This window comes from Lagopus muta, chromosome 5, assembly GCF_023343835.1.
Source record: "Lagopus muta isolate bLagMut1 chromosome 5, bLagMut1 primary, whole genome shotgun sequence".
In the NCBI taxonomy this organism is placed as follows: Eukaryota; Metazoa; Chordata; class Aves; order Galliformes; family Phasianidae; genus Lagopus; species Lagopus muta.
The window spans coordinates 16305171-16321061 of record NC_064437.1 but is presented as its reverse complement, the minus strand read 5'-3'; the positions used below and the strand labels follow the sequence as shown (position 1 = coordinate 16321061).

At 43.0% G+C, this 15891-nt stretch overlaps 1 protein-coding gene across 5 annotated transcripts in view; it reads left to right on the top strand.

Annotated features, from left to right (window-relative positions):
- Positions 1-6533: 6533 nt before the first annotated feature.
- Positions 6534-15891, top strand: part of ARHGAP29 (Rho GTPase activating protein 29) — a 49512-nt gene continuing 40154 nt past the window's right edge. For 3 of the 5 annotated variants that reach the window (XM_048945235.1, XM_048945236.1, XM_048945232.1), the window contains exons 1-2: positions 6534-6642; positions 8513-8857. In XM_048945235.1, the coding sequence (XP_048801192.1) occupies positions 8596-8857 (262 nt within the window). In that variant the 5' untranslated portion in view covers positions 6534-6642; positions 8513-8595. Of the gene's footprint in view, positions 6643-7502; positions 7665-8512; positions 8858-15891 lie in introns of all 5 variants that reach the window. The other 2 variants (XM_048945234.1, XM_048945233.1) reach the window with 2 other exon arrangements.

Here is a 15891-nt window from a genome sequence, read left to right as displayed (position 1 = left end):
GAACAACCTGTGCCCTGAGAAATGACCCATTAAGGTCAGTAGAAAATACCCTTCAGGATTTTAAGTGCCGCACCTAGGTTGCTGGGAGGTTCCTGGCTGAGGTCTACTCAGGAACTGCCTGTTGGAACCAGGCACCCACAACTCTTTCATCAACAACTAAATGGCTTTCACTAGTTTTTATCATACCACGGATTAGAGTACTCAAAGATATTTAAGAGGCATTTAGTAACTTGCTCAAAGGGCCCATACCCACATCTTTTTCACTCACAGTTATGACAGATCTGTTCACTTGGAGATGATGTCTCAATATCTCTCGACTGCATGTCACATAGTTTCATTCCCTCTGTTCATAATTATATCACTGGAGCGAAGATTCAATATTTGGAAAGCACAGAAGGAACTACAAGAACAAGATTGCCTCTGAATGCTAATCTGAATTCACTAGCACCGAAAGAGTCAGGCAACAGCATTGTGCTTTCAAAACCTATGAACACATGATTACTTCAGCAACTACATTAAACAATGTCATACCCTCCAGCATGTGTACTCACCATTGTTCAGTGAAAGTGGGATGACATTTAAAGACAAACTAATGTGAATGATTAAAACTACTACATCACAAAGCAAGCCCTATTACTAGATTTGGTAAGAAGACATTAGAAAGAACTTGACTGGAATATTCACACTATGAAGCTCAGGTTGAAAACCACTGAATGAGTTCCTTATTAAAATACTAATGCTTTCTTCAGTGGCACGTGATCAGCATATGGAATTCAGTGAAAACTGTAGATCAGCTACACATTATAACTGGATTATTTTTTCTAGTATCATTAGTATTACAGTTAGATTCTGTTTTTAGTTATAAAACTGAATTAAGAAGTCTCTATGCTGGAATAGATCAGTTTGAAATCCAGAAGCTACAGAGAGGATAAGATATACCTTGCTCCATAATGATGAGAATAGCCTTTACTCTGCAGCCCTTTTCAGAAGTATGAGATGCTGGCCTTTAGTCACACGCAGCAGAGCACAGTCCATCACCTGCCCTGCTGCCCCTGTTTCAGAGCTGCATCCTTGCCTAATTCCAACAACATTACATTGGCACACCATCACTGTGCTACAAGTTCATCACCATTGGGGCAGTGCTCCTCACTAATAGCCACAACCTTTACTCTTTTACTCCACTTGTTAAACAAGATTCCTAATAAACATACTAAGAATAATGTATCTTGTGAGTGCACTAAATATAGCAATTTGTGCACATCTAATTGCAAGCTAGGAATAATTTTGGTTTAGCATCTCATTTTTTTTCCTCTCCTCCTGAGGGAGGCAGAAATAAAAACAAACCACAAAACATACATTGGCACAAATGCTAAATATGAAATTATTTTCCTGCAGAGACTGAGGAATCAACAGTGCTGATCTTTAGAGAGTCTCTCCTATGCTTGTCTACACTTCAAGATGAAGATATGATCCCTGATAGGAGAAACGAATATGGATGGCAAAAAACCTGTGAAACTAACCCAGGAAACACTAGACTAAAACAAGAAAAGATACTCCAGCTTCACCTCAAGCAGGTTAGGAGGCTATAGCTCCCTACCCTACCACAGTCACACTTAAATTTACCAGTGTTGATTAAAGCCATATTTCCTTTGTTGGTAAAAAAAAAAATATATATCCTACAGACTATAAGACTTATAACCATATAAGACTTTATAACCATAAAGTATTACTTGAAATTGGGTCTTTTGTCAGGACTAAGACAACTACACCAGAATATCAGAAGGGGGAAAAGGAAGGGTTAAAAACAAGAAGTGAAGAACAGCAACCACTTAATCACATGTAGTACATGTAATTGTTTTTAAGGACCTTACCTTCTCTCCCAAGGTGGAGTAAACCATTCTGTCTTGCAGAGATGTATTCTTAATTTACCTCTGAAAGTTTTCTTCGAGCCCTGTCCCAGAACATTGTTCTTAGCTCCCTTTTTTATCTAGCAGTATTTGTGATACCATAGAAAATGGGCTTTAAAAGAAGGTCTCTAGCTAAACATACATTTGTTTGTTTATTTTTCCATCTTATTTATTAAACACTTAAACTACTAAGAGCCTTCAGGTGTATGTAAAGAAGTTTTGTTTGCTGTTGAAGCAACAGTGCTCAGTGGTTTCGGTGACTGCAGCACGCTACAGCACAGCCCAAGGGCACTGGTGCATCTTAACATTTGCCATCTACTGCAGACTCCAAATATAACATTTAAGGCCAGCAGATACTTCACTATGATCCCAGCAGCTTGTTTTACTACCACAACAAACAGCAGTCCTTATTGCCCAGAGCACGTCAGGCCAGTACTGCCTGCAAACATGCCCTAGCCAGCCCTCCACTCCCTACAGAAACAGCTTGCCCTTCTCCCAGCCCTTGGCTGGAGAGCTTCCTCTGCCTTAAATCCAGCTGGTGCCCATGCAGCAGGTGGGGCTTGTGATGAGCTCCAGGCCTGCTGACCCTAAAAGCAGCAGGTGACTGGGCTCTAATTAGGGTTGGCTAATAGTGTGTTTGGCTGGGGAGATTCTGGAAGATTGTTTCCTTCATGCAGTCTTTCCTCTCATTCCTCACCACCTACTGCCCCTCTAGACAACTGGTAGTTAAGGTGGAAGTTTTTTAAGAAGCTGCTTGTTAAAGCTTGGGAAATGGGGTGCTGCCTGCACCAGCGGCAATTCTTTTCCTGGAGGATGAGTGCAATTGTGCTGCCCTGTGTCTGGCACTTCTCCCACATTGCACTTCCAGCCTTGCGTAAGCTGAGAGGAGTAGTTTATGGCAGCATATAGCTTAACCTGAAGACAGCAGGATGTTGTGTAAAGAGAGGGAAAACTGGGGAGGAGGTCTTTTGGTCAGGTCTTCTGATACAATTGAAAAGAAAACTAATGACTCTTGGGCTGTTGGGTTTAAGATGAAAGCAGTGGAAGGACAGAGCTGAATGCAATGGCTCTGTTAAACCCACTGTGTACGTCAACTACATCATCGGAGAGAAAAAGACAGCAACTGTGGAAAAGAGATCACTGGAGAAGAGGGCTTTTAGCAAGGGTGAGGTGATGGAATGGTAAGCTGTATAAGAGACTGACACCTCCCTCACTGTGTTAAGAAGTACAGAGGGATCATCTTGGAGATGAATTGTAACAAGCCATTAAACAAAAAATGTGAGTTTTATTTAAAACTTGTTAAAGCTGTGCCTTTTGCTTCCCTTGCTCTTCTGAAGCATTCTGGGGTCTGCACAGAAGCTCAGGCCCACGGGGAGGAAGATGAGGTCCCTGCAGGCTGCAGCGGCTCTGTGGGTTGCCCAGTGCTCAGTGGTGCCTCAGTTTCACCCACGTCAGTTGCTTGAGGGTGTTTGGTGCTCAGGCTGGAACAGGCCACGTTCTAGGAAGCACAGATGGACACAGGTATCTCATGGATTCACAGTGGGTGGTGTTTGCTGTAGTTAAATGGGGATCTCGTGAGGAAAAAAATAAAAGCCTGTAGTAGATGTAGTAGCAAGGGAACAGCTTTCTGAGCTTCCTCAGTGTCAGGTAGGATGGCTTTGTACTGACTTTGGCTGTTAAATTTTATGATGCAGCTATGGACAAGAGTTATTTACCAAAAAATGTCACATTATTTCCTTTAACAATAGCTGAGTCCTGACCTGATTTCTGTTACACAAATAATGTGGCCATTTGTAGGAGCCTACGTGTAAGAAATGGTTGTTGGAAAGAAATGGTTTATGGAAATTCTTCTTCAGAGCAGAATTCTGCTCACTGGAATGTAAACACAGTGTGGAATCCTCTACCAACCTCTCCCTGTAAGCAACCTTCTCAATCTTACTTTCAGCGATGTGGGTCCCTTTCAGCTGTTGCACCCTTGCTGGTGTGTCCAGTTAACAATAACAAGTGTCTGGCTCTGCAGGGAACTGTTATTGCTCATACTACTCTACACACTAATTGATGTCATCAAGCTAGTTTAGAACATGTGTCTCTTTGGCTTATAAGTAGAAGCACAGAGCCAGTATTTTGAAACTGATTTCTTAGCAAATATGACTTTCTATGAAGTCATACTTTATATGAAGTTCTAGCTATGTTACTGGTGCTACCTGGAAAGGTTTGTTCTCTTAACAGCGATTGGAGGCTTCAATATAGAGTAGCTTCCATCAGGCAGACCTTTCCCTTGGGTTTCAGAAGCACTTTTTATGAGTAAAGTGCTATTGAACACTGAAAAGGGAGAAGCAGACATTTGAAGTTTACTCCGTATATTGATTTCTCTTAAAAGAGGTACGCTTTATTATTTCACTGTGTACATGTGCTCCAGCAGGGGAAAAAATGTTAAAACAGCTGCATAGACTACTCCTAATAAACCAGATTTCAGCACCTCCACGAAGGAAAATTTAGCATTTTTGATGAAAATAAATTGAATTTTTGTGTCTCCTCTTGGGTAATTCTTTGCTGAGATGCTATATTATCTCTGTTGCCTTGCTCTTCACTATTTGCCTAATTACTGTTTGTTGTTTTTGTTCATTCCGAGCAAACTATGATAGTTGGATGAAGAGCAGAAAAAGCAGACTTTGAGCACTAGCAGTGCACATGCTCGACTTCTGTTGCTCTCCTGAAGCCTTCATTAGTAATGCTGTAGACTATGTTTAACTAAAGAGCCTTGCCTCTTTAAAGTGACAATGGATGATGAAAATGCAACAGTAGTCACAGCAGTCACGCTTTAATCCTCCTTTCATTGACCTACTGCAGCAAAAACTGCAAGCCATGGTGGATGCAGTCCTGACCTTTTTTGAAGTTGTATCTTGAAGGTGTGTCTTACTTCCATGTTTCCATTGTGCAGCACTTTCTAAGGCAACGTCAGATAATCAGCGCTGCAGAGTCTGGGATGTGACTGGAGCTGTTCTGTGTCTTGATTTGAGAAGAATGTGGGGAATTCTGCATTCAGTTTGGCAGCCGAACTGAACGGAGAAGAAAACAGCTCTGAACAACCAAAATGAAAGGGACATTTAGTTTGAAGAAAACCCAGAGATTCACTTAACGTTCATATAGTGTGCAGATGTGGGCTCAAATCATTTTTACAGAAGATGTTTGAGGCTTGGCTTCCCACAGGATGGAACGCTTGTACATTTCAGATCATGTGCTGGCAATAAGCATAAAAACATTTAATCCTAGGATTTTTAATTTTTGTCACTTTAAATTTCACCTCTGGGGACAATTTTTTTTTTTTCTTCAAGCAAATGATGCAGCAAAAGAATTGATGAATTTTAGAATAGTCACAGGTTGACCTTAGAGGGAGCCAGGATGAGGGAGAAAACACTGATGCAAAGAGTGGCAGAGATACAACAGACCCTGCCTGCTTCAGTAACTGCAGAAGAGCCAAGCTAGGTATGCACTGGGGTCAGTAGTGCTTTCTTCCTTGTGTTTTCTAAAACGTGCCTGGAAATGGTATAGACATGGCAAAGTAAAGGTACTTCTCTTTTAAAAAAGAGTTCCTGAAGCAGTCTGCTGTAGGTGTATGCTTTCTTTTCTAAAAAAGGGTTGGACACCAAATGGTATCCATTGCTTTGTAGTCTATGTATTGATAAGCATAGGTGGAATTTCTTGTTTACTTTTTTTATTGCTATTGTACACTTATCAGTATTTCAGTGACTTTTCCACAACAAGCCTTTAATTCTTTTCCTGATGATGTGACTGCCGATTACACTGTTTGCCTTGCACTCCCCCACTTGCACATTAAATTAGTTTACAACTGTTTGCCCTGGCCTGATTTTGACATCTGCTGAATCAATTACCTGAATCGCTAGCATCTTTTGAAGCTCAGGGCATTGCTTTCTTTGTTTTTCTCCAAACTCGGGGAAATTGAAGGATTTATAACCACTTACTTGGTTTTTAGAGTTATGTTTTATTTAGTGTGAGTTTTTTTGGGGGTCTGCAGTCCTTGCCTCTACAAACGGGGAACCGAAATGCCGCTACCAGTCTGCAGAGGCCCTCGAGTCCCGTTAGCCGCTGGGGAGCCGTTTCAGTTTCTGTGTAGTGTTGCTTGAGGATCTCTTCCAAATTTTCTTTTTTCTTCTTTAAGAACGTGTACGTATGCACTCGCACGGCCGTACCAAGGCTGAAGAGTGCCAGCTGCTGGCTCTCGGGGTGCTGACGGCGCTCCCGCCCGGGACTCCTCCTGGCACCGCGTTGGTGCGGCTCTGCATGGAGCAGAAGCGGCGGAACGCAGCAGAAAGCGGCGACTGCGCGCGTGGTGCAGCGCGGGACGAGGCGCGGTGCCACAGCGGGGCCGGGAGTGCAGGGCGGGGGAAGCAATAGAACCGCTCCTTCCCTCGGCCGCGGTCGGTTCGGTTTCTCGCCGGGTCGCTGCCGGCGCTCCAGCGCCGTCACACCCAACCCGGACGGGGGCTGCGCCGCGACCGCTGCTGGCAACCGCGCGCTCGCACCGAGGGGCCCCGGGCCGCGCCCCCGGGCGGGACGTGCTCGGTCTCCGCCCCGCCGCGCGCGGGCGGCCAACGGCGTCGCGCGGGCGTGAGGGGGCGGTGGCGGCGCGGCCGCGCTGTGGGGAGAGCGCTGCATGGGCGCGAGGCGGTGTGCGGGGCCTGCGCTCCGCCGCCGCTCTCCGGTAGCGACTCCGGTAAGGTCCGGGGGTTCCGGGAAGGGCTTTCGGTGGGGCGGGGCGGAACGGAGGGAGAGCGGGTGGCGGCGGCGGCGGCGGCGGTGGCGGCGCCGAGAGGAGCGACGATGGGCGGGCGGTGCTCCGCGCCCGTCCTCGGCGCTGGGCTCTGTCCTCCGAGGCCGCGCTGCCCGCGCTGTGGGGGGCGCATGGAGGGGCTGCCGCGGTGCGCTGGGTCTGACGGGGTCCCGGCGCGGCCCCTCGGCGGCGGCTTCCCTGCGCTGCCCGCCGCGTCGCGCTCTCCTCCAGGCCGGGCTGTGCCACGGAGTGGGCTGCTGACACGTCTGCTGCCGTTCGGTTTTTTTCTTTCCGTTGGGGCTGGCTCGCTCTAACTGGGGAGGTCTGGAAGCGTTTATAGCGAGGTCTGTGGGCGCTTTTGTGTTCCAAAGGCAGGCGAGGTGTTCGGAGTCGCTTAATGACCAGTGTTACTCGTGCAGCCCTGGGCACGCTGCACGAGTGCCGTCGTCTTCCCCACCCCCTTCTCGGCTCCTGGCGCAGCCCCTGTAGGGTTCATTGCAACAGCAGCACCGAGCGGCTCCACGTTGCAAAGAGAAAGAAAGCAAAAATAACGTAAAAAGAATGGAGCTGCATTAGAGTAACTCCTGCTGAAACACGGAGTGGGAGTGTTAAATTGATAAGGGTGCTGGTTCTGTTTTTGCCTGACCTACTACAGAAGTATGTACAATTTCCACTTCAAGCTGCATTCATTACTTGGATCACAGTAACGTTTCTTTATTAACAGTGGTTGGATGTATCTGCAGCCACAACTAAGTGGTTTAATTGGCATGTTCTATCTTTTTCTTCTTGTGTTTCCCATATAGGGTGAGTTCTGAGCACTTGGCCTGGTGCTGAGTGTAATGGCAGGGCTGTGGGTGCTGCTGGAGCCAGCCCTGGCTCTGCCACCTGCACGGCTGCCTTCAGACAAATGGCCTAACCTGGTGTTGGAGCTCTGAAAGTGCGTTCTGTTTTCCCTAAAGCTGCAGGTAGCTGTTTACTTTTACCCATCTGATAGCCCCCAAGTCTGCGTGTTTTTGTAGTGGAAATTTTAAGGTATGCTAAAACAGGGCACCAGCCTTCAGGCTGATTTGTTGAGATTTGTGGCTAAACTTTGGTGCTGAGATGTTTTAAATCACTTTTCTATATCTTTACTTTGGCTTTATTACAAGACAGCAGGCCTAAAAGCCCACATACCAACTTCTAGGATGTTTTCCCTTCTCAGGCTGTATAGGTCAGAGTTTCTTGCTCAGCACAATCTGTGTAACAAAAAATGATCCTATCAGATCAAGGTTGACTGTTATCTGAAAGGCAGGATGCTGAGAGCAGCTGGGTGGCTCTTGTGGTCTGTATCACGTGGGGTGTTTTAGCAATTGTTGTCAGCTGTAGTAACATTTCATGGTAGAGAATTGGTAGAGAATGGGTCTGGGGGTGTGTGTAACAAATGTGACTCTTAAGGTTTCCAAAATAAGTAGTGAGGGAACAAACTTTCTTTCCTTAAAAAAGGACGCATCATAATCAGCTCTAGAAATAATTTTGCATACCACTGGCTTTTGTGTAATGATGCATGTTTGCTGTGCAAATCCTTAAAAAAAAAAAAAGTATATATATATGTATATATGAAAAGAACATCAAGCAGTGAAGAACCTTGATAATGCTTCAGTTAAGCAATGTAATGCTTAACTGAATGCTTAATGCTTAACTTAATGATGTAAGCAGCATCATATTAAAACAATTTTTTGGGTCTTCTCAGAACAAAAATATTATTTACTGTGTATTTCTGCCCTAACCAGTGCCTTTCCTTCTCCACTTCCTTTTCCCTTCCTCTGTTTTAAAGGGCTTCATCTCTGGCTGGCCAATGGACGTTGGGCGATCCTGAATGCTGTCTGTGGGAGCTCTCTAGGCACAGCGGCTGCTGGGATGTTGCGACAGAACGGTGGAAGTAACAAACGTGGTTTGGGATTGGCCCGGCTGTCTACCTCCAACTTCTTCACCATCTCTAATTCGGGAAATTGGGGAATGGGGCGCAGCACCAAGAGCAGCTCTCTGAGCAGCATTAGCTCCAATTCTGACTGCTATGATAATCCTGTTGTGGACCCAGAATACATCATGCAGCTGGTGAATGATGTTAGAAAATTTGCAGATGTGCTACTCTACTTGAAGGAAGCCATTTGTTCAGAAGGTATGGCAGTTCTTAATCCTAAATTCTTAGGTTTCCTGAAACTCCCATGCCTCTGCTCATAGTTTATCTAGTTTTTGCTGTGGCTGTTATCGTCCCCTTTGCTTCTTCCTTTTATTCCCACCCCTGGCCCCCCCTCCCCCGCATGATGATTATGGGAAACGGTAGCTGTTACTTTGGGCTCCATGTTTCCTCATCAGAACGCTGTGCAACCTGCTTTCATAAGTGTAGTGCTCTGGAGCATGTGGTACTTAAAAGGACAAGGGAGAAGAGGCTGTTAGCAGGCTGTTAAGATTGCCACTATAAGTTAGCAGGGCCATCAACTGATGAGTTTTTAACTGCTGAATGCTCCTGTAATTCCAAATAATTCTGTTGGCAATGTGCTTGTTTTCTAGACTGGTATGATTCTGATTTTTCTTTTGGTGCTTTTTTGGGAGGCTCATATGTTAGTAGCTTGAATTAGAGTTTTAGGATAGAGTGAAACTTTTCTCTGCAGTATTTCTCTACACGATAAATAGTTACTCTCTTCTGCTGGTGGGTGGAATCTGCAAGTTTTGGGGGCTTTTCTTTGTTTGTTTTTTTTTTTTTTCTTCCAAGGAGTGTTTCCTTTGCACCTTCAGATTTCTATAGGGATAGTAGTCCATTTTTGATCATCAACAAAAAAGTTCTTATCTGGCTTTTACAGAAATATCGCCATGTTAATAGTCAAACTGACATCGAAAGCAGCTTTTAATAAACATCACAAATGCAAGGCATTAGCAGTTACTTCTGTGTTCCATGTTGCTTGCTTCTTTTTGCTGTTCCCCATGCCTTATCGTTGCCATGTCTGTTTTCTCTGAAATTGAAATTTGCTAATAAGAAAATTTATGTAGATCCTGAAGAGTAAGGTGATATTTTAAGGTCCTTACTCAGCTCAAAGGCAGAGAATTTACTAGTGCTCCCTTGTGCAAGTGCAATTTTTGTTACCTCCTGTGCTCAGGATTACCTTTTTATTTATAGATGATATTCCTGAAAAGGAATGAGAGGAATGATTACACTTAGTTCAGATCTTCCATTGATCCTTCTTGAGGAGAAGAAGGCTAGAAATGGTAGGATCCAGTGCTTTGTAAGCTTCAAAGGCTTGAGTCTGTATGCAGCTGAAACAGCGGTGCCAAAAAGTGTGAACAAATCTTACCAGGACAGTAACTTGATACTAACGATTGCCTCGTGTCAACAGTGTTTTTGCTGAGCAGGCAGGATGAGCAGAGTTATTTGTGAGGTCAGGTGTCTAGTGCCTGCTGACACTGAAATAGGCATCCAGTAGGAAGGGTCTATCAAAATGCTGATATATTCCATCTGCTACGCAGTGCTTGTTAGGCAACGGTCAGTATAAAATTTGGGGCTTAGAAGATCCAAGAAACTAACAAGGAAGATAGGAGTTATTGTATTATGTCAGATTGTGGATGTGAATTGTGAAACAACGTTATCCATTAAAAAGATTGTTAATTTATGAAGGAGAGGTGTTTCTTTTTCTCCATTGGACTTGCTGCTGGCTGGGAATGACCTCTTTGCAGCTGAACAGTTTGAATTTTATTAGTCCCTCGTACTTGAGAAATATTTATAGTTGTTTGTGCAAAATCTGACGAACGTGCTCTGAGGTGGCATTTATATTTTACATGCAAAATTATGACTATAAGACTTGCAGCTTACTGACATTTTGGAATTATGGTTTATTTTAAGACGAAGTCAGTTACAGGGATGGAAAATTAGTTTCTTCCTTTTGGGATATCCTTAATTTAATGTGTTGATATAGGTTTTGTTCAACAGTAGAGCTTTGCTCTGAAGCTTATGAAATAAGAATCAAAAGTAAATAATGCTACTAACTACAGCAGACTTCTTACTTTGATATGTGTTTACTGTGTGCATCTTCAGTTAGTTTAGAAGTGGCGAACATTAAGTGATGCTGCAGGGTTGCATTAGCAAGCCCTGGTGTTCGTCTGGCTAGCATTCCTAGAACCTGGTGCAAGTTTTTCAGCTTCCAGCTAGTGTTTCCCCCAGTTAACTTTCACAGCTACTGTTAGTCATAGTATTGCTGCTTGGCAGATTTGCCTAAAAATTCCTTTGTAGTATGCTGTAAGCTCCCTCTGGAGCACGTGGCTCAGCTTGCTGCAGGCTGCTTGGGCCAGCACCAGTAGTTGGGCTGGCTCCCGTGGGCGCAGGCCTTGAATTCCACACTGTGCTTGGATCTCCGTGGTCCCTGCTTGCTGTGCCTGAGCTGCACTGGAAGTGTCTGGCAGTTATTCACTAACAGCTCACTTAGCATTCTCCTGACGTAGTGATATTATCTGGGGTGAAAAATTTAAGCTATTCTGGACTGTAATATGTACTCATGTCTTGACTAGATCATAAGTGCCTTTAGATATAGACTTGCACTGTGTTTTGCGTGGTACTAATCAAGTTGATAAAAGACCTCAGCAACTTCTTCATATTATTTAAGGAGACAGTGTTAGCAGAAATTTCTCACCTATGTTCTTGAAAGTTTCAGTGCCATTTCTCTGTGTATTACTTGTTATAATGTAATTTAACTTACAGCAGTTTTATTTTAGTAATACTGAATGAAATACGGATATTAGCTTTAAATGTAGAAATGTAGTGATGATTGCAAGAAAATAAACCTGAGATATGAGAAACTACTTCTCAATGACACCTGAAAACTAAGCAAAACAACACCCTTCTACCTCTGGGGGGAAAAAATAAACCCTCCCTGTGAATAGAATTGCCAGATTGATGTTTTTCAGCCCTTTGGACACAGGGAAGCTGCAGTTGCCTCTTGTGTTGAATGAAATACCATGTGTTCCATGCACTTGAGTTCAATTTCCTTTCTGAATCTAGGCATTGTACTTGTTGGTTGTAATGCTCTATTGTTAGCAATCTGTTTTGAGGCACAAGACCAAGGTACTTACCAACATCTTTGTTAAAGAAGAGCTCTGTTTTTTGTAGGTCAATGAATTCAGCACTGTTTCACAAAAAAAAAAAAAAAAAAAAATTCTGTCTAATGACAATCTGAACCTGTAGTGGTTGGACTGCACAAAATGACAATGGATCAATCTTTTGGCCTGGTCTTAACTTTGATTTCTAGATGAGTTCCAGATGAAGTTGTGTCGTATGGCTGATATTAGAGAGGATGATTATACTGTCACCATGTCTTTGTGCTTGTACTGAAAGGCCTGCTCATTTTCTAGTATTAGTACTTTCTGAGGTCAAAGATAATTGAAATGTATTGAGGAGACTTAAAATAAATCAGTCATCTTTCCTTTCTGGCAAGAATAAATGGAGAACAGTTCCTCAGGAATCCTGCCTGGCAGGCCAAACCTGAGAGTATATGCTGGATGGATGCCTACAACACTCTATCTATTTTTGTCAGCTACAGTCTGTGCCACTCTTCAGATAGTTCATTTGAATTCTCAGTTTTACTGATGGCATTCTTGCTATCCCCCAAGCTTAGTTCTTGTTTCAGTGTATATCTAAAGTAGAAGCTGTTAAAATGTAATAGATTGAAAGCTAATGGGTTTCTGTTTGTGTTTTGAGTTCAGATAGTGGCTTTTCAGCTGCAGAGGGAGAGTGTGAGGAAAAGATCACTGCCTTCATCTGGCAGCCTGCTTTCAAACAGTAGGACATGCAATAAAGTACTGTCTAAAGGCTAGGCTATTTTCGATCTTTGGATGTAGTGACATGCAATGAGGAAAAAGAAGCCTGGTAGAGAAAGCTGTAGGAATGGAATGGTTGTATGCATCCTGCAGACCTGTTGAGGGCCTGGCAGCCTGACCACAGCACTGAAAATACTTCAGAATGTGATGTGTGTGGGAATGTCACAACCAAACCCTTTAAGATGGAGAAGGTTAAGTCTTGTACCAAAGCAGGGGTTTGTGACTGCAAGTAAGTACTGTTGAATTTCATAAGGTTGAGTGACTTCAGCATGCAGATTATGTTCCTTTGGCAGGGAGGAGATATGGAGTAATTAGTCCATACTGTCCAATCTCCTCTAAGTATGTCTATACCTCACAGAAGTAGCTTACATGCTTTCTATACAACTTCTTGGCTCAAACTATGCAGGACCTGCTTCTAAAAAATGTTTGTTAGAAGTTCTGTTGGTTCAAATATAGTGTTGTTAGATGTGCAGTGTTAGGAGTCTACTTAAGAATAAGTATCTGTGCCTGAGATTGGTACCATTACAGTCTGTTTCATTACTGCCTGTAATAAATTCCACTACTGCCTTAAGCAAATGATGTCATTGTGTGGCCTTTGCTCGAATGAGAGTCATTTACTCGGGTTTAAAGGGATCACATAAAAGAATATTTAGGGCAAAGTCTGAGTTCCTAATTAAAATATTTTACTCACTCTTTCACTTTTGGACAGTAAATAGTAGCTTTGATTTGTATCAAGTCAGAGATGGGGGAAACGTTCCGGTTTTCCTCCTCTGAAGATAGTTAAGTACTGGTTTGGTGACATCTGCTATTTATTTTTTTAAGGAATTCAGCGTATGCTATAAGGTCTGCCCTTGGGACTGTGGGAAATACTGCTGCATTTTGAATAGCTGTGAGGGTGATATTTGCATGTGGCCTGAAAGTGCTCGTATAATTATACTTTAATATATAATCTGTGACTATACTGCAGAATATATTTAGGTATTACTGTTTTCTTTATCACAAACTTTGAAGTAATCTTCAAAGTGTGATACTGTGTGCTTCATGTGGGTAATTCTGCATCCTTTTCATGAGCAAAAGCTTTGTTCCTCAAGTTCATCCTGTCTGTCTTCAACTAATGTAAATCAGAACTTATTATAAAATGGTAATGTACCCTTTTTTCCAGATACACTGGAAAACAGAATAGCAAGTCAAAGCCCTTGCTTTTCATCACAAGTCTGTCTTTGAGGATCAGATTTTGCTGTCTGGTGTCTTAGAGTTCAGTGAGCGTTTTTGAAATTGTAGCAGAAGTGAAAATACAGGTGAAGCTCGATGGCCTGGTCAGGAGCATTTGAATCCTCTTCACAGTAGCATTGATGCTTTCAAAAGGACCAGGAATGCTGCTAAACTTGAAACCTGTCAGGTGCTTGTTCTTGAAGGACAGATGTGCAGCCCAGTGAGACTCCTGTAAAGGTGTGTTGGGTTAAAGAGTTTCCTCATAGCAAGTCTCCAGTAATTTCAAAACCACTGTGGAGATTGGTATTGCTACCTTAAAAGCCAGAAGTTGTCTGCTGAATATAGGGCCTGGGGGTTAAAGGCGAGCAACTCTTCGCTTCTTCCGGGCTTGTGACAATGTGTGCTTTTACTAACTTTAGTTTTTTAGTCAAACGAAAAATATGAACACGTTTAGTTCTTGATTTTTATTTCTTTATTGTCTTCTAATATAGAACTTTGAAGTCCTCTGCAGCAAAGTTCTGAAGTGGTTTCTTGGAATGTCAACTTGTCCTGCTTTGCTAGGGAAATCTGAAGTTTGTTAGATTTGAAAATGAAGATAACAGATTGAAATTACGATAATTTACAATACTAGGTGTAATTTTGTTTGTTCTATATTCCAATTTTATTATTTCTCAGTGAAAGCTGCTGTCTTTGATACGCCTTAAACTGGACGTGCCTGATGACACTTCAGATTCTGAAAACTTAACTTGTAGTGCAAATGTGCGGTAGGTGGGCAAAGTGCTCTGAGCTAGGTTAGTAGCATTTACCTTTCTTTGCAGCACCCTGGAAGAGATGTTTGTATACTTTTATTTTGAGTGAGGTTGTACTGATATTTTCTGCTTTGGAGTGGAAAAGGGCTGTTTTTCTCCTTGGTAGTATTGTGTCCTAAATGAAAAAGCTTCATGGAGGGGGGGAAAGTTGTGTGCTGACAGAGCAGCTGACTTCCAGGGATCGTGAGAACAAAGTGATTATCAAATATGTAAACAGTCTGTTTGTGAATTGATGAAGTGACCTTCAAGAATCCTCTGGAAAGGCTGAGGAATTCATGTGAAGTGTGGTATTGTTTATCTTATTCCATATAGCATAAAAAAGTGAAGACAAACTGTCTGGAAAATAATGCTATTACAGGAATCGCAGCTTTTCAGACGTAGAGTCCAAAACTTTATGTAGATCACCTCCAGGATCTACTCAAGTGTTATATACCTATAATCCCTGTGGAATAGTCCTTTACATTCTGTAACTTGCTCCTAAAATATGCAGTTGTTTTCAGTGTCATAGCTCTGCTCACGCTTGGTTCACAAGGACTAACTGCCTGTTTTAAATATACCAGCTCACAGTATCTTGGCTCAGATCGCTGCTGAAAGAAATAAGATGTTAAGAGTTGAATTCTGACAACTTGTATTTGCTGTTTTGGAGGGTATTGTTCCCATAGCAGTTGGTGGAAGTGATCCTGTGAAGCACAGCAGCAGGGAAGCTGGGATCCAGACAGACTGGGGCTGGTGTGGGGCAGCTGGGCAAAGCTGAGACTTCACTTCTGAAAGTGGTCCTGCAGAGATCACAGATTTTTCTTCCTCACTAGTAGCTGAAATGATGGCACTATTCTTTGTGCTAAATATCTGCAAGATGTGTTTTAAACTGTTGTTCTCGTGTCTCATTATCAGACTTGTTATGGTTAGGGCTTTGCTTTAAACTGAACAAGTAATGTATTGCTTCTTAAATTTGCAAGTGTGAGCTCCCGTGGTCTTACTGCTGCTTCTTGGCCATGGCAATCATCCTCTGGTGCCTGTGTCACATTCCAAAGAGCAGATCTGACTAAATGCTAATCTTAGGGAGGAACAGAATCATTTTTGACTAGATCCTCTGTTAGGTTGTACAGTGAAATGAGCCCAGAAAAGAGGGAGAGGGCAGCTGGCAAAGGAGTAAGTGGCCTGAGGTTTCAATAAAAAAAGGGCTGTGACAGTCATAGCACTCCACCCTGGCTTTGCAGTGTGCACTGCTGAACTCTCTACCAGTGTTTTTTGGTCTCCTCTGTTGAATGTTACGTTTACAGAGATGCATAAAAAGGTGGTAAGGAAAGAACAGCAAGCAGAAAATGCCCTG